At 42.3% G+C, this 18,927-nt stretch overlaps 1 protein-coding gene across 2 annotated transcripts in view; it reads right to left on the reverse strand.

Moving 5' to 3' along the window:
* The window catches only part of MAST2 (microtubule associated serine/threonine kinase 2), a 249,236-nt gene that overhangs the window by 132,359 nt on the left and 97,950 nt on the right, over window positions 1-18,927 (reverse strand). For both annotated transcript variants that reach the window (XM_084852639.1, XM_084852640.1), the window contains exon 4: window positions 13,679-13,710. In XM_084852639.1, coding sequence (XP_084708765.1) covers window positions 13,679-13,710 — 32 coding nt within the window. The remainder of the gene's footprint in view (window positions 1-13,678; window positions 13,711-18,927) is intronic.

Here is an 18,927-nt window from a genome sequence, read left to right on the forward strand (position 1 = left end):
ACCAGTCTCCCTGACATAGGAGGGGAAGAACGGAGGAGAGTGTAGTCATCCTGAATTTCTCTGGGCAAATGCAGCAGTTTACATCCAGAAGATCATATAGGTCAAAGACCAGCATCTTTTGGGGAGACTGTAAAGTACCTGGAGAAGGTACTGGTGGTCCTTTGAGCAGGGGAGTTTTTCTATTACGCCCTTGCTCAAAAGGGCAGCGATTTTTTCTTTTAGAACCCAAGTAAGGCAAGTAGAGCAGAAGATCCCCATGGGGGGGGGGGGTCTTTAAATTCGATGGAATATCTTTGGGCGATGGTAGAAACTGCCCATTTGCCATAGTCTTGGAGCCACAGTCGGTCATGTGGCAGAGCATGCTGGCCTGCTAATCTGTGTGCTTCAGCTTGGAAAATCCTTGTGAGGTTTTTGACATCTTCCAGGAGACGACTGAAGAAGTTTCCTGCTTTTTCCCAAAACTGTTGGTAGGCTGCCATGCATGCCTCGAAGTTTACCATGTGGAGTCCTAGGGCTGCAGTGGAGTAAGTCCCACTGAATCTAATTTCCTTTCCTCTGAATCCACAAGGGAAGAGTGAGGCTTTTGTCTCGTCTTCAAATGGAATGCTTCTACTATTATAGAGTTTGATGTAGGGTGTTCGAAGCAGCAGTCCTCTTCCAGGACCTCTATATAAGTTTGCTATTTTTATAGATGTGGGTAGAAGAGTAGAAGGTTTTGCCCTGGATTGTTTGATTACATGCAGTAATGTTGGACGCATCAGGATAGTAACTGGTGGAGTGAAGTCTGGTTGTACACTTTTAAAGACTGGATCTGAGACTGGGACCGGTGGGACCTTAATCTCTAGCATGAGAGATTTTGCCATTCTGAGGATTTGTTCTGCGTATGGCCTTATGTCATCCAATGGGTAGAGGAGATTTGATCCCCTACAGCAGCAGCCAGTGAGGGAGGTTCAAGCCTGGACAGATGAAGTGGAAGACACGTCTGAGCAACAGTCATCCTGCACCAATGAGGGGGCATTAGGAGATGTCTCTATGGTAGGGGCCAGTGATGGCTGGGTGAGTTGTACTGCCAGTGGTGATTGTGTAGCAGCCAGTGGTTCCAGGAGCTTTTTCAGGATTACATCCTGAAAGAGGTTGGCCAGAAGAGGCGGACAGAGAGAGAGAAGCCATTTAGAGACCATGTGAGAAGGTGCTGTATGGTTAGAAGTTGCCTTAAGTCATTCTAGAAAGTGAGGGGGACAAGAACATTGGCAGTGGGAATGGTGATGCAGGTAGTCATAACAGTGTTGTCTCAGTGGTGAACAGTCTTCATAATAATGAGGAGACCTGTAGAAGCGGGAATGTCTATGGCTTTCCCATGGTATATTATAGCAATGATGGAGAAAACCTCCAGAAGAGACCGAGGAGGATAGTGAGGTCTGTTGAGTACTGAGGGGACCTGTCAAGGAAGGAGGGAAGGAGGATCCCTGTCACCAGGGCCAGCCCTAACCTCCCTGCGAGGGAGGACCACCCAGGACCCAATCCCGGGATCCCCTTCCCAAAAACAGGACTGGCCAAACCCAGCCTTTCAGTCCCCCAAAATACCCAGTAGCCACCATCATAAGCCAAGGGGCAATGAGATTAGCACTGAGGTTATGCAGAGAGTTCACACCAACTAAAGGTTGGATAAAGGTTTATTAAGATCAAAATAAAGGGACAAAGGGAAAGGGAAGAATGGAGATAGCAAGTTACATAGAGGGTACAAAGCTAAATCACTTAACTATATACACAGAGCTTCATGAATGCACAGCCAAGCAAAATAATAAATCTACATGGCCTATCCTTGCATACCTAAGTATGGATCTCCCTGGATAGCAACCAGCCATCTGCAGGTCCAGGACCACCAGGATGAAGGGAGACCCCATGCCTTGACCTCAGCCCACTTTTAAAGCCCTGCCCGGGCAGCCCAGGGCAGATTTTGCCTCAACTAATCACTGGCTCAGTCCCTGGGTGGACCGCCCTGGCCTCCGAGAGGCTGGAACTCCTCATCACCTCCAGCTGTTGGCACTTTCTAGTTAGCAGGGGCTGTGTCTGGCCTTGGGCAAAGGGCGGAGGAGCCTCTAGATTACAAACAATTCCAGGTGGTTAGCTCCGACATGACAGCCTGACCCGATCTTCTGGCAGAAAGCAGGCTGTTATCCTTGACAGGACCTATACTTTCTTCGGGAATGATCTGGGGGGAGGGGGGTGATAATACAGTTCTGGTGAGAAACATTTATTGGATTCATCCTCCAATACTGAGCCAAGGCCTGGATATCATCTGAGGTGTTACAGTCCTGTGGGAGTTGTACCTTCTCTAGGATCGGTGTCAGCAATCACATAAAAGGTTTAGGCACTATCTGTGCCGATGGCAGCTGGTTTGGAACCAATGTGGGTTCAGCTTTGATGTTGGACTAAAGTCATCTTTTTCTTCTTTTTTCATCTTATCCTCAAGTCATCTTTTTCTTTTGTTTTTTGGTCCTGGTGCCTGAGGGTTTGCTGGGTGTTTATTATGAGATGTGGTCTGTTTGACTTGCTTGGCCTCAACCATCAGTACCGCAAGGCCAGTTTCAATTTGTCAGTCCAAGTGGACAACCAAAGCCGCTGGTACAGCACAGGCTAATTCTCCCAGTACCATGGACAGTTGCCCTGAAGCGTTGTTCATACTGTGAGCTGGAAGAAGCCGAGAGAAGGAGCTGGATTCATGCAAATGGACACCAAGGAAGTATGCAGAGGCTGGTTCACTGCAGCTGTGTCTCCTGCCTTCAGGGCTTGTTCCCACAACAGGCCCGAAGGCACGCTGTTCTGTTTCTCCTGGCCTGCCTCCTAAAGGCCTGTCAGTGGGTATAGGAGCCCACCCTGTGTGCCTCTCCAAGGCAGAAAAGGCAGTTGGGAGTGTCCCTCAGTTAATGGTATCTTCCCACCACAGCAGGTGCAATTTTTGAAGGCAGCCTTGGAGCCCATGCACCCCAAAGGGGCAATGAGATAAAAAAAAATTCAGAGGAAATAGGAAAGGAAAAACAGAAAAGAGAAAGAAGAAAAGAGAACTCTGTTCAGCATCCCATGAGGGGACAATACATTTTTGAGGATTTTACCATGAGGCGAGAAAGCTTTCCAAATGCTGCTAGTCACTGCAGCAGTTGAAAAGGAACTGCGAGTTAGGTGGGAGCTACGCCCAGAACATGCACAGAGGAAGTAGGCGGGACTCCTACCTAAAACTCTGTTTAGCTCTAGGATGTTCTGAATGACTGTTCTGCAGGCATACAACCCTAATCTGTAAGTCACCACGAAGAAAAATCACATTTGGTCCCTCCCAGTCTGTCTGTGGCCCTATCCACAGAAGGAATGCAGCACCTGACACCGTCACAAACTGGAATTCAGTCCTTGGGCTGAAAAAGGTTCCCCACCCCTGCTTTAAAATAACATTTCATTTGTTCCTAAGATAAGGGAGATTGATCACCACATTAAGGAACAGCCATGTATAGAATTCCGGTCCTTTTAAAATTCTTTTTACTTCAGTATGCAAACTTGTGCCCTCAGAGATAATTCTGATACTCTTTGGTTGATGCAATAAAATATTTGAGTGACTGGCTGAAATTTAACCCAGCATATTCATACTGATGTCTACATATCACAGTTGTAGAATGTTCCAATAATAAATACATATCAGTCAAAGATCAACAGTTTTAGATGAATTTATAGAAATGGCAAAAATAACTCATTAGGCACCAGAAGCTATCTAAAGGATTTTAAGAATGATCAGCAAACATCTGAGAAGACAAAGTAATGGGCATAGAAAAGTTGACAAACACAGCATATGCAAAAGAAGTTAAGGGAATAGTTGGTTTATTTCAGTAGAAGGGTCAATGTTTTTGGACTACAGAAGTAAGAACTGGAGCATAATATATTTCAGTCATCAGCACTCTGCATTCATCAGTCCTCTTGACACCAAACAGTATTCAAAAACTCCTAAAGCTGATTAAGTGCAATCGTCACCTGCATTCTCTTCTAACTGTATAAAATTGTTCTTACCAGTATACTTATATACAGAGTGGCCCAAAAGTAGGTATTCAGTATAGTTTATTTGCATGTTATTACATTGTTTATTACATTTACATTTGTTTAACACTGTTTAATCTCGTAAGTGCTCGAAATGTATTCCATCAACTGTCACTCCCTGTCACTCACTCTTCCCAACTGTCATTCTGACTTCACCCACTCATTTTCTACTCACACATTCTCTCCCCCTCCCATCAACATTCTAAACAACTGTATACCTACTATGGGGCCACCTGGTATAATAACTTTGCTAGCCTTTAAGTTGCCAGAGTATTCTTTGTTGGTTCTGAGACATATTCAGAGCCAGCATTTTAAACCTCAAACACACAGATTCTGGCTAAAATTAAGTTAGCTATTATACCAAACTGCATCCATGTGTTTAAACTACAATAAAGTTACAGACATTCTCCAAAGCCATACTTTATTGCATAATATTTATATTCATAATATGCTACAGTGCATATTGAATATTATGCATAGTAGCTAAAGTGAATGTAAGCACTTTCCACACTAAAGTACTAAGTATATGATTTTAATATTCCTTGATAAAGTTGTGGGGTTCTCTCAAGTTTGCTGGTATACTAGCTGACCATTCATGAGACACCATCCAAAAGCAAGAAGGAACAGGACAATTACACTGCTTGAACTGATAAGTCAACAATAGCTCTTTTCCCCAATACTGTAGCATTGTGATATGAATTTTAAAAGGGGTCCTAAAACCTTTAACACCACAAAATGTATTTGGATGTGTTAAACAATATGCTATTTATGATACAGCTCCAGGCTGTATCTGGCCCTAGACTCCAGGCAGTCTAGGGCCAGATGAAAACAATTTCTCATTCTAAAGTACTGCTGAGACGCTGCACTAATTCATTGTGCGTGAAAGCGTTACCAAAGGCAAGGCCAACCCCAACTCCTTCTAATGTACGTTTCTCATTCCACAGAAAAACAGGCTTTCATTATGCAATTTTGGTAAGCAGTGTTATAATCAGCAATGCAGCAGGCCATTCCAATTCCTGAGTCAGCACCTCCTATCTTTTTAGAAACAGGTAGCTATTTTTAGGTCTGCTCTTCATGAGAGTCTCTCCCTTTGGCTAAGCAGAACAATTTATTTAGAATGCTATCACTAGAAACTTTAAAATCAGGGGAACCTGGAAAACTATCTTCCTATTTAATTTTGAATTTTGTGCACAGACATCTGGGGGCTCCCAGTGAAGTGGAAGCATGCAGCTGCCTTCCCTCCACTGCAAGGCTAAATTAAACATTGGTTCGGTGGCACTAGTGCCCTGTCCAGCACCTGAGGGTGCATGAGAGGATCAGTAGCAGCTGCACCTCTCCTGCCAACAAAGAAAGAGAGGCTTGGGGAGACACTGTACAATCTCTGCACACCAATAACCCCCAGATCCACTGTAACAGAACATGTGGATGTCACTTCCACATCTAGGACAGGAGAGCTGTCACCCTGCCCTTTCCCTTCCTTGTGTGTGCAATTGCATGGCAATGTCTGAACCTCCTGCTATTTCAGTCAAGGGGAAAAGAAACTTGTCAGGAGAGCCCTTGCTGCCTTCTGAAATTCTCAAGTAGCCCAGAATCAACACACAGACAAAAGGGCTCTTTTCCAAGGCTTTATTTCTATTCAACCTAATGACACTTACAGATGCTAATTGCCTTAGCCTAAGAGGAAAACTTAAGAGGGAACAGCCTACCAGGGGATTCTAGCCTTAGGGAGTCAGTTGGTCTCCGTTGGGAGGGAAAGGGTGGGAAGCCTCTGAACTTAAGGGCTAGGAGGAGAGAGTCCATCCCTTTCCTGTGGGGCATCGGGGCGCAGCTGTTGTTGTCGCACCAAGCGGGCTGAGCACCTCCTTTTGGCACCCATAACCTCTCACTTGTCCCTGCGCCGGCACCTCGCGTCCAGAAGCTCCAGTTGTACCTCCCTTTCCCTGCCAGGGTCACTGTCACTCTCAGGAATGTGAGCAGGGAGGGACTCTCCCTCCAGCTGCGCCTCCCAAGAGTGAGCAGGTTCCTCTCCCATGATTTCTATCTCTTCCTCAGAATCAGAACTGCTCTGGAGCTCTATGCTCCAATCCAACCCTGACAAAACTGTTATTCCAGCCTCTCTCACCTGATTGTCTGGAGATTGGGAAGTGTGTATTCCAACCATGACTCCATTGTCAGAAGCCCTACCAGAGCCAACACCATGAGCCTCGACCCTAGAATTCCAGTGGAATCCCTGGTTGCAATGGTTCACTGCAGAAAGCAAGAGCACAATAGGCAGCACCAGGCTCTTTCTTCTGTGTACCTCAATGTCACCTGCACCACAGAGACAAGAGAACAGAAGGGGTGTCCGCCAAGGAAAAGGGGTGGGGGAGGTAACACTGAAAGTAGCCAGTTGTTTTCCAGGCCAAATTCAAGGTGTTCGTTTTGACCTTTAAAACCCTATATGGTTCCAGCCAGCCTACCTTAAGGAGCGCCTCCAGCAACACCAGACAGGCTGCTCAACAAGATCAGCCTCGGGTGGCCTACCCTCTGTCCCATCAGCCAGGACAGCTAGACTGGTGAGGACGAGGGAGAGGGCCTTCTCTGTGGTGGCCCCCACTCTGTGGAACTCCCTCCGAAGGGAACTCCGCCATGCCCCCTCTTTAATGAGCTTCCGCCATGCATTAAAAACATGCCTGTTCAGGCAGGCATTTGGGGTGGGTTAGGGTATTTTTAGAAATATAATTTTTTTAATGTAGTATTTTATTGTTTTAAACTGTCCTTTTGTTGTACATTGCCCAGAGTGGCTGGGTGACCAGCCAAATGGGCAATAAATAAATAAATAAATAAATATCCCCTATGGAAGGGAAATATGGAAGGGCAGAGGGCTCCTGCATCTCTCTCTCTCATCTTATTTCTTTTTTAAAACAAAAATATTTATTTATTTATTTATTTATACGGCGCCATCAATGTACGTGGCACTGTATGTAACAATAAAACAACAAATCCCTGCCACAAAATTGTAAAGTCTAATAAATAATTTTTAAAAGGGACAATGACAAGCAGGAAAGAGAGCGAGAGGTGTCTTTCCCTAACCAGGACAAGCTCTGAAAGCCTGCAAGTCCTGCCTAATATCCATAAGAAGAAAGCAACCAGGTCCATGAGTGCTGAACCACTTCATTAGAACATAGGAAGCTGCTTTGTACCAGTCCTTTTTTCCCATCTAGCCCATTATTTTCTACTCTGACTCCACAGTCACAGGCAGGATATGCTCTACTCTGGGCCAGAGTTGACTAACAAACTTAGGCACCCTGCCTACTGGACACAGCTGAGAAGACCTTCCCCAGTTGTTGGATTACATACATGAGGAAAGGGTGAGGTAAACTGTCATAAAATGCAATTCTACAAAAGATGAAGTATAAATGCAAAATTCTAGCATATTTATTAAAACTTCAATCCATAGCAGCATATGAAACGCACAGCACACTTATGCGCTATAAAACAATCAAGGCAGCATCAAAAAAATCTTTATTATGTAGAGTTGTTTTGACAAATAAAAGCTGTACAGCAACTTTTAATTCAGTGTTTTAGTTAGTTTAAATATCTTTCTATTACAAAAAAGGTTAAATATGTGAACTTCAGTCCAATGTCTTTTCTTTATTGAAAGCACCTTTATTTTTTGTTTGTTTGTTTGTTTATTTATTTCTATACTGCCCAATAGCTGAAGCTCTCTCTACTTATTTAGACTACATTTTTAGACATCTGCTCCATTTCTTTTAACTGTGGACTGCTCAAAATGTTAGACCAATAACACTTTAATCCCCAGTTTATAATCTTCCTTAAAAGGAAGAATATGAATTATGCACAAACATCCACAAATCCACTTGCCAGCTCCTGAGGGGTGAATCCACCCAGCCCTCAGGGGAGTAGGTTATCTACACAGATCCCAACCCTGGACATTTCACTTCCACTGAAGTTTTCAAATAGAAAGGGCCTCTCCTGCAGATCGTAACACCTGGGCAGGTTCAAAGCGAGACAGGCAGTCCCGCAGATAGCCAGGCCCTAAGCCACATAGGGCTTTAAAGGTTAAAACCAATACCTTAAATTGCAGTCAAAAAGCAATTGACAACCAGTGCAGATCCTTCAAGACAGGTGTACTATGGTCCCAATAGTAAGTACCAGTTAGCAGCCTAGTTGCCACATTTTGCACCAATTGAATCATCTGGACATTCTTCAGAGGTAGCCCCAAGTAGAGCACATTGCAATAGTCTAAACGTAACAATTGGCTGCACTAGAATAGATTGTTTGAAAATAAAATGTGAGAATGGCTCTAAGAAAATTCACACAACTAGTCTTCTCTGCTGTAACCATTAACACGGGATATGGGTCACTAGTTTGATGTTCACAAACTGATAGCCACAGCTATCCAGCACTGAACCACACATAGAAAAATGGTCCACATCAGATGCAATTGCAGCATTATATACTTCACTTATATGGTATCTCCCATCTGAGAAATATAGCAAAGGACCTGTGATACCCAAGACAACCAGAGCACTATTGCTTCAAGCTAAGCCTATGCTGAAAAACTTTTCATGCCTATGGGCTCTGAATTCAGAATTAATTATCCAATAAAAACTGCCAAAAACCATACTGAACACATGCTTAAAACGCTGAGAAAGCAAGAAGGAATAAACTGAAGTACCTATGAGCACCCAAATAGGTTTCGTAATTTTAACAAAAATATTGCCACAACCATTTCATGAGCACTGAAAAATCCAAAAGTAGTTTCACAATCTACCTAGCCACTGTAACTTAAAAAAAAAGACATGTTAGCAAGCTCCATACACATATTACCCAACTATAATACTGTAGAAAATCAGCATTTGTGTCACTGGAACAAACATCGGATACAGAATCTGATGGGGGTGGGGGGAGGGAAACAGCTCATTGAGGAATGAACATGCTCAGTAGACACTATAGGCCTGTTCACACATACCTTGGACAACCTAACAACTAATTGCAGGTTAACTTTGGATTGTTTAACCCACGAACAACCCAAGTCTGGGTTTGCACGTCACGAGGCAACCTATGATCGAGCCGTTGGAGGTTGCATATTAAAATCAGAAATGGCTCGCATGCAGCACACAACCTGGCAAATCATGGGTTAATTAACTAATTTACGATTTGCCACCATTACATGTGAACTGGGTCACTGATCCACAGAGTATGGAATTAATTAGAAAAGAAAAAAGAAAGAAAGAAAGCTGAGCAGGAAGGAAGACAGTGAATTGGCTTGCTTGGGTTTTAACAGCTTTCAGTATGCTGGAGGAAGGCACAGTTAGCTGGAATCCTGAACAGAAGCACTCCTGTTAGGGGATATAAGCACTGCAACATTTCATTGCAGGTCCCACTTGTTCCCTCTAACAGCAAACTCAGAAAGTTGAGTGCTGACAGGATTGATCTATATATGTTTCCTTCATCACATGAGAGAGTCCTTACATGGCCCATACAATTTTATTACCATCACTCTAACAGCAAGCTCAAGCAGTGAGCACTGACAGGATTAGAGCCAAAAAGGGGCTGAGAAACAAGACAGAAGTAACAGCATGCTTGTGAGAACCCCTAGGTTTGCACAGTACAAAACATTTAAAAAACAACCCAACAAGAACTAAGCATGCTCAGTTACCTCCAGGAGCTATGGGATATCATATGTCAATTGGAAAAGGAAAAGAGAAAAACAGTAGAGGGGAATGAATTGGCCTGCTTGAGCCACTTACAGTTTGCAGCAGCCTTCCCCAACCTGATGCCCTCCAGATGTGTTGGACTACAGCTCCCATCATTCCCAGCCAGCAGTCCCATTGGCCAAGTCGGCTATAGTTGATGGAGGTTATAATCCATCTGGTGAGCATCAGGTTGGGGCACTCTGGCTTGCAGTATCCTGGAGGAGGGCTTGATTTGCTTGCTGGCACCTTGAAAAGGAGCATACTTGTTGAGGGCCAATGAAACACAGCAACATTGTGTTGCTTGTTTTATTGAATATTAACATTCTGATAGTATATAGAGGGGAAATATTTCCTCCCAATTTAGCAAACACCAACCACATTTCAAAGTAAAAGAGGATCAGATTGAAAAAAGATAGAGTTTTAACCATGAGAAAATACTAAAACAAATTAAATTAGAGGTCTTTTTTGCTTTTTGCACATCAGTGAAATCCCAAATGAGTAACGTTCAAAAACAGAAGAACTGTAGAAAAGGCTGCCAAACTGCATTCATTTTCTGATTACTCTTTCCTGTAATACATTATTCATTCTTTAACTGACAGGTATAAATGTCAACTGAGCTAAACAGGGCATTTCAAATCACATGGGCCAGTCATCTATGAACCAGCACTTTTAGCATTTATCTCCCCCCACCCCCACAAATGCTTACATCAAAAAGCTTTTGGAGAGTCTAGTGAGTATGATATATTATTTTTTTCTTAATAAGTTCTACTGGGGATTTCAGCATCACAGCCAGGAAATAATCAGACACAGACAGAAGATGAGAAGTCGGGGGTAAAGTAAATTATCAGTACAGAGGTGGGTACCAGAAACCACAATAATGAGGGTGGTTATACAGTGAGAGCATGAAGTAGGGAGCCAAGGTTTGAGCATTGTGGGATATCCTAAGAGACAGTGAAGGAGTCATTGCTAAAGGAGTAGTCAAAGACAAGGAGCAAACAAGGAGATGGCAGTATCTCAGAAGCCCAAAGACATAAGGGGAGGATTTAAAAGCAGCAAGAAGTCTAAGGGAATTACTGAAGAGGTTCTCAGATTTGACAGAAGTGGGTAGTTAAAAGCTTCAGCCCTGAAGCTGGTGGCTCCCTCCATCATGAGTTTAAAACCTCATTGCTGAAACATAGGGGAAAAAACAGCATGCAGGCTACAAACAGGAAGGTAGATTGGGAGTGTGACTGTGTGGACCGCTCTCTAAAAGCAGTTACAAGTAAAATTCCCCCCCCCCATTTTATTTATTTATTGCATTTATATCCCACCTTTTTCCTCCAAGGAACCCAAGGCGGTGTATATAATCCTCCTCCTCTCCATTTTATCCTCACAACAACAACCCTGTGAGGTAGGGTGGGCTGAGAGTCTGTGACTGGCCCAAAGTCACCCAGTTAGCTTCCATAGCCGAGTGGGGACTAGAACCCAGATCTGCTGGCTCCCAGTCCAACACTCTAAACCACACTGGCTCTTTGGGTAGTAGCTGCTGGGCCTCTACTGGCATGCTGGATATGTCAGTCACACTGGTCTCGTGCAAAGTGATGGGTGAATTTGAGGACTTTTGTCCTGTGTGTTTAGAGTTCCCTTTGGCTAAAAGCTACATGAGATAATGGGAAAAGGAGTACTTTCCCATCACCATCATGTCTGTTAGTGCAGGAAAAATGGTAGTCCTATAATGAGAAAAAAACATTTGCCAACTGCCAGGGTACACTCACTTCAAAATAGCCATATTTTTATTTTAGCAGAAATATACTGGCCAGCCAGTAACCTTTAGTGATTACTCCAAATAAATGTTTAACAGAAGTCAACTCGAAACGTGACTTGAGACGCATCCTTGAAGAGCTGCTTATTAGAATCTAGGTGAACGCAGGTTTCATATCTTTAAGCGTTCTAGGTCTCTGAATTTTCACTCAAAGCAGTATCTCTCCAATGTACCCATCAGAGTGGTATGTGACTGCAGCCTGTGCCTTTACCTTTAGTGACCATTTGATACCAGGTCAGCGTGAAACAGAATAGTCTGAAATGGATATTCTCAAAGCTGACAGAGGCAATAATTTTGGAGCGGCTAATGAGGGTAAAGGAGGAACAGAAACCTATAAAATGGTACAGGAAAATTAAGTTAAAGCACAGAGGAGATAGCCAAAGAAGTACTAAGTGAACAGGGTGAGATGGTATAGCAGTAGAAGTAACTGCAGCCCAAACATTGCAGTGGGGAGGCACAAGTCATACCAGACATAGATGCATCAAACCCTGCCCTTAACAAAAAGGAAATTTCCAACATTTATTTTAATATTAGAAATCTAAGCTAGTTCCTTTAAATAAATTTTTAAGAAATGGTAACATGAGTATTCAGAACATGGTTCTCAATTATAATAACCTTTTTCATTCTCCTTCCAGGATTAGGCAGAAGACTCACATTTCATATAATCTAACTGGAAACAATGTTTTATTTTACCATTATCCAACTATATTGGCCTGTAATCCTGAGATCATGAATCTGCATGAAATTTCTGTTCTTCTAAAATTAAACACAACAAAGCACATCAAAATGTACAGTACATTTAATTTTAAACTCTATAATTTTAACAGTCTGCATTGTATCCTATTCCAGTGCTTCCACCAGTCTTAATTCTACATTATCATACATGGTTGTGGAGACTGATCGTGTGCAGCGGTATTAATGCATGCCCTTTATATGATAGTCACTGTCAAGAACTCCATTTTCTTGTTGGGTCCTAGCAGTCTGTAAGTTTCCATTTTGTCAGGCTGAAGCTGCACATAGTGGTAAACCACCTGCATGTGTGTTATCTCATGTTGTCTCTAGCCCCAAGGTCAGCATAGGACCCAGTTAATTGGACTGAGTGATCTCAGCTGCGTTCCTGTGGAAACTCTCACTCCCACTCCAGGGGCCTGGGAAAATTGTTCCAGTCAGCCTATGATTAGCTAGCAGGGATCACCTTGGCAGGGGCTTGAGCATATAACCAGGGGGGTTACAGCTGTCTGTTGCCTTCGTCTTCCCTTTGCTTTGGACTCCAAGTATCTCCGTTTGGGCCCTGCCCTATTTGAAGACCCATGCTTAGGAACGTATAGGCAGGTTTAGGTAGTTTTGATATTTTTTATTTTGAGTATTGTTTCCAAAAGGACTCTGATTCTTATATGTCTTTTATTCCCCTTTCTCCTTCTTAAATAAACTTACCACCTCTTATAGCTGGTTGTCTACATGCTTCATTCTAAATTGCCTCAGTACTAAATCCAGAATCTTCCTCTTGGTTAATGCTACTGTTAAGGTTTCAGGCCTAAGCCTTAGAAACAGAGGGTACTAGTTTGGCCCCTATTGCATAGGCATTGGGGTGTCCTGTAAGGTCTGTGAGACCCTTGACTCAGGCTGAGTTGGACATAAAGGGTGGTGGAATCCTACCTTGCTGGGTTGATGTTCGGCCGGAGCAACTTTTGTCCCTGCCTACACTGCCAGGAGTTAGGGTACCCCCTTCTTCCCTTCACAGTGACCAAAGGTTTGTGCCAAGTTCCTCACCCTCACTTCCTACAAAACATTATCAAATATCCTAAAACATTATCAATTTTTATAGATCATGGGCAGTATCCAACATTGCCCACATGCCAGCAGGACCCACCGCTAGTGCAACAAGAAGCTACTGGATCCTGCAGCAAATCAGAAATGAGCTGAACACTCATTTCTGGACTGGGGCAGGTCAGCAGAGCTTCCAGAACAGAACTCTGCTGTCCTGCTCTGATCTGGAAATGAGCATTTCCGCTCATCTCCAGGATTACTCTCAGAAGCACTAGTTTGGATACTGCCCCTAAGTTGTTATTAAGACAAGAATTTAAAAAGTGATACTCACAAACTTCCTCTTCTAGGGAGACTAAGTTCCTTCTGGAGGAAAAATACAAACAGCAAATCAGTAAGTTAATAAGGACAGATGTTTAACAAGATCGCATCTAAATACAGCATTATTAAAATATTAGATCAGCAATGCCTGCTTTTGATCAGTGCTTTTTAACTTGTTCATAAATGATATGGGGTTAGGGCTAAGCAGTGAAGCAACCAAATTTACTGATGACACCAAATTATTTAAGGTGGATAAAACAAAAAAGGACAAGCAACAGCTCCAAAAGGATCTATCCGAACAGAGGTAATGGGCATTAAAATGGCAAATGTGGTTCAATGTAAGCAAGTGTAAAGTGGTGCACACTGGGGCAAAAAAAATTCCTAACTTCACATATATGCTGATGGGGTCTCAGCTGATGGTGAATGACTAGGAAAGGGATCTTGGGATTGTGGTGAATAGCTCAAGGAAAACATTGACCCAGTGCTGTGCAAAAAGGCAAATTTCATGTTAGGATCATTAGGAAAGGAATAAAAAAAAAAACTGCCAGTACCATAACACCTTCATACAAACTTATGGTATGACCACATTTTGAATACTATGTACAATTTGGACCACTGCACCTCAAAAAGGATATTGTACGGCTGGGGAAAGTGCAGAAAAGTGCAACCAAAATGATGGAGCTACTGGAGTAGCTCTCCTATGAGGAAAGGTTACAGTGTTTGGGGCTCTTTAGCTTAGGAAAAGGATAAGTAAGGGAGTGGAGGAAGTCATGAGGTGCATAAAATTATGCATAGTGTGAAGAAAGTGGATAGGTGGAGGTTCTTCTCCCTCTCTCATAATACTACAATCCAGGGTCATTCCACCACAAGATGTAATTATGGCCACCAACCTGAACAGCTTAAAAGGGAGATTAGACAAATTCAGGGAGGATAAGGCTATCTACGGTACTAGTCATTATGGCTATATAGTACCTCTAATATCAGAGGTATTATGCCTCTGAATATTAGTTGCTAAGGAACATGAGCAGGAGTGTTCATGTCCTGCTTATGAACTTCTCATAGGCATCTGGCTGGCCACTGTGTAAATAGAATGCTGGACTAGATAGACCTTTGGTCTGATCCAGTGCAGCTCTTCTTACGTTCTTATCTGCTTCTTAAAAAATGACCTTATTGTATCTGAGAATGTAGTTGGCCTAGTGTGTCAGCACTGTCTTCATGAATGTTATGGTAAGGGCATTAGGATTGCCCATGTATATCTTTAAAAACAAACCCTCAGTTATCGGTCTACTTCAATTAAAAAATGGCAACAAAAATCATATGAAAAGAAAAACTTTTTTACTTTAAACAGATAGCATCAACATGTATATTAGTTTAGATACTGAATGAGAATTTGGTGTAAAATACAGAAGTCAAAATATTTTTCAATGTTTCCATCTCAGATCATCATTTTTGATGTTTTATATGCTGTAAATGTAATATTACACCACTAGATGGTATCATTCTCCTACTTGGCAATCTTTTAACACAGTATAATACATGAAGATTGACAGTGTTCTGAAACAAGATATATTTTTAAATTTTACTATGGAAAAAACAATTACACTACTTTTCAAAGTAAATCTGACATCTCATAGTTTTAATTAGAAGAGTGTTTGTTGAGCTGTTCTCTCCCCACATTCTAGTTAGCCTTAATACCAGATTATCACAATTTAACTCATTCTTTGGTGAGCCTTCAACAAACCCATTCCCAACAGGCCAGGAGCAAAAAGACTGGTGTAAAATTCTTTGGAAGTAAGAAGAGTAAGGGACAGAAGTTTCATTGCAGCAGCTAAATTAGAAAAACTGGGGGCAGTATCCAACAGTGACCATCCACAAGCAGCCAGCTCCACAACTCGGTGGTACAAGTGGGATTCATTGCTTGCACAATGAAGATTTAGCGCTTCTGGGATCAAGCTGAAAAGAGCAGAAACTCTCATTCCTGAAGCAGAGCTTGTATAAGGGAGTCCGCCAAGCTGCCCTGTTCTAGAAAGAAGTGTCTCTGATCATTTGGGGGCTTGGCCCCAGAATTGCTAAATCTCTGTTGAATCCACAGGACAGTGGTGGAAGCAGTGGTGGGCCCTGTTTGTGGACTGTCACCACTGGATACTGCCCAGTGAGTAGATATTTAGGGAAGAGTCTGTGTTCGCTAGTTCTAGCACCTGCAAGGGTTCTTCCCTTTCCTTTCCCTTCCTGGGAATATTGCAGATCTGATTGGTGGGCTAAGGGCTGGTGAGAGTTGTCAAACTATTTTCAATTTCTTTCCTGTGCTGCTGAATTAATGTCTCTCCCCCTCCATGTACAAAGTTGCTTCCCCTAAACAGTCACCTTTGCCTTGCAGCCCCATCTCCTGGAACTCTACAGCAGCAGCTAAAGAACCTCTGAAACCCCAGCTTCCACCCCTCACCCTGAGAATATATTCATTCCAAATACCTCCCAGTCAACAAGCTCCTATGCCACTTCATTTCAAAGGCAAGTAGATTTTTAAAGTCACACACAGACAAAGTTTGCTTTATAAATTGATAAACTGACTGAATAGGAGAAGAAAGAGGGGCAATTTCAAATCTCCTTTTGATTTCCCTTAGGCTTTCTTTATTCTCCAGCCACAGTTGCAACTGGCTTCTCTCTCACACTTTCCTTTTCCACACCAGAAAGAAGGGGGAGGGGACAAGTTCCCTCTGCTTTGTCCTCTGGGGATTACCAATAACAGCAGCAGGCTGAGTTGTGAAGGGGAGTTGCTGCAGGGAAGGAAGAAAACGTTTGAGTGGATTTCTTTGGAACAGAGGTAAAGACCTAGCCTTTTAAAACCTGGTTTTAAAAATGGATGCTTGCTGACCTGGGGCTTGCCAGGGAAGTGGAGGCAATGGTTAGTTTTCAGAAAGGCACCTGCAGTGGAGTCAGGTTTATGTGGAACAACACCATCTGTGCTATTAGCCCTTCTCTTTAATTCTGGGGAGGATGCAGACTGCCATTTGCTGGGTGGAAAGGAAAAGGCATTCTCCTTGTATATAGTAAAAGTACCTCTAAATACATTATGACTGTGACACAGTTTATCACAAGTGATAAACCTGTGTCTGGGCTATATTGCTTCACGCTACAGGAGGGGGCTCATGTGGTTGAATGTTTCTCCATATTAACAAACATTATGTGGACAGAAGACCAAAACTGTCCTCCCTGACATCTAGATTTCTACATGAATGGAGCACCTTTAATATTCATCCATGTAACCCCCCACCTGCAGTTTAAAGTGGTAAGGTATAGGCAGAAACAGGTTTCTCACTCCAATGAGAAGTAGGCCATACAGGAAGCTTGCCTGGGGCAGATCAGTCCATTTAGTTCAGTATTGTCTGCACTGACTGGTAGTCTCTCTCCAGGGCTTCAGACAGGAGTCTTTCCCAGCCCTCCCTGGAGATGCCAGGTACTGAAACTGGAACCTTTTGTACACCAAGCAAGTGCTTTGCCACTGAACTATAGTCCTTTACCTTAGCTTCCATATTCCGTTTGGAAGTTTTGATTGCATCCTGCAATAGTGTGAAGATGAGGAGAAGTTTCTTGGGGAACTCTATCGTAATGGAAAGACACTCAGGTTGGGACACTCTCCTCCCCTCCATAACCAAGGAGTCTTCCATCACATTTTTCAGGCTTAGCTTGAAGGAAAGCAGTTTTTCCTTGAACTCACACTCACATGTAATTAAGAGAATTGAATCAAAGTTACTTTGGTTCTCGATGGGAAGCCTAAGAAACATCTTGAACATATCAGCCCAAACCTAGTTTTGCTCTGAATTAATTCATCTCTTCCCTTCAAATGTCACTTGAGAAAAGTTTGGCAATACTTCACACAGCTATATGTTCAAAACTATCAGCAGGAATCACAGCAGGGAAATTAGTATGCCAGCCAAGCTAATGAAGCATGTTTCATGAAGTTTGGAAGCTACATATTATTGGTGTCCCAGCTTACTGAAAGCATTCTGTTTTGACTATATGCAAAACATAATGAACTGAATTTTTTTTTGCAAGCCCCCCCCAAGTTTCTATCTTGTCATATAAAAATTGCAACCTAATAAAATATACTGTCAAGCTATGATCACTCTGACCTAGTATTTAACAGTGGCAGAAATTCTCTACAGTTCAATAAATCTTTTACTAAATGCACTAATTATGTTTAATGCTTTGTCTCACATAAAACCCAGCATACAAATTAGAGGGAACCACCAAAACACAGCAGAATAAAGTGCACTGTCCATTTCTTAGAGCACTTTAGCTGTCAATGCACAAATGTATTACCCTCATTATTTTAGCCTAGGTGTCTGCTTCAAGGTTGTAACAACCTTATAAATGTATCTATTTGCACAATTGTTCTACTATACAGATAGTCAGCCAACAGGCATTGTTTTATTTTACTAGTTTCCCATCTCTCACTGAATAAAATCCAAGTGTTGCATTTTAGCTAACAAGTGAGCATTTATTTAACATGTTCCTTGGGAGAATTAATTTACTGATAACACAATAGTCTTTTCAACAAAGGAAGCAGGAGGCAACAAAATCAGTCTTACTTCTATTTACATTTTATTCATCCTCCACTAGTACTTGGGAATCTGTTTTTTCTCACTGAAGATACAATTAAGACAGGAAGCATTTCTCTTTATATACATTCCTCCCTTCCTAGAGTTGGGCACTATGATGGTGCACGTGCATGGGCTATTTTTCTGCTGATCACCACTTTCCAGAAAGAAAAATAGGAAGATTTCCTGACAATTCTATGTAAAATTTACCAATTGTGTTCATTCTTGTAACATCTCAGTATAGATCACTATTATTCCAATTTTCAGATAAGAGACCAAGATAAATATAGTACCTTCCACAAGGGCTCATAATTACCCCATTGGTGGATAAGTTATCAGAACTCTTTCTGGTAGGCTGAGCAATAAGCTCTTTTCTTCTGCTTAGTCCTTGGGGTAACAGGTTTTTTCTTCCCTATAACCAAGCTCATTAGATTTGGTCTATACATCAAGAGACCATGGCTAATAAATATATCTTTAAAAGAAAATCATAGCAAAACTGCTTACCCAAGTGAAAACACCTTGTGTATTTTTAAATGTCTGAAGTGAAAGTAGTGGTACATACTGTAGGCTTTGGGGGTTGTTCTTGTTTTTTAGGGCTGTCCCAAATATTCTCCAGTTCTGATATATACCTGGTTTGTACATAACACCAATTTGAAACAACCCA

The sequence above is a fragment of the Heloderma suspectum genome, chromosome 4, assembly GCF_057233095.1.
Source record: "Heloderma suspectum isolate Gila_16-S chromosome 4, 16-S_ref, whole genome shotgun sequence".
In the NCBI taxonomy this organism is placed as follows: Eukaryota; Metazoa; Chordata; class Lepidosauria; order Squamata; family Helodermatidae; genus Heloderma; species Heloderma suspectum.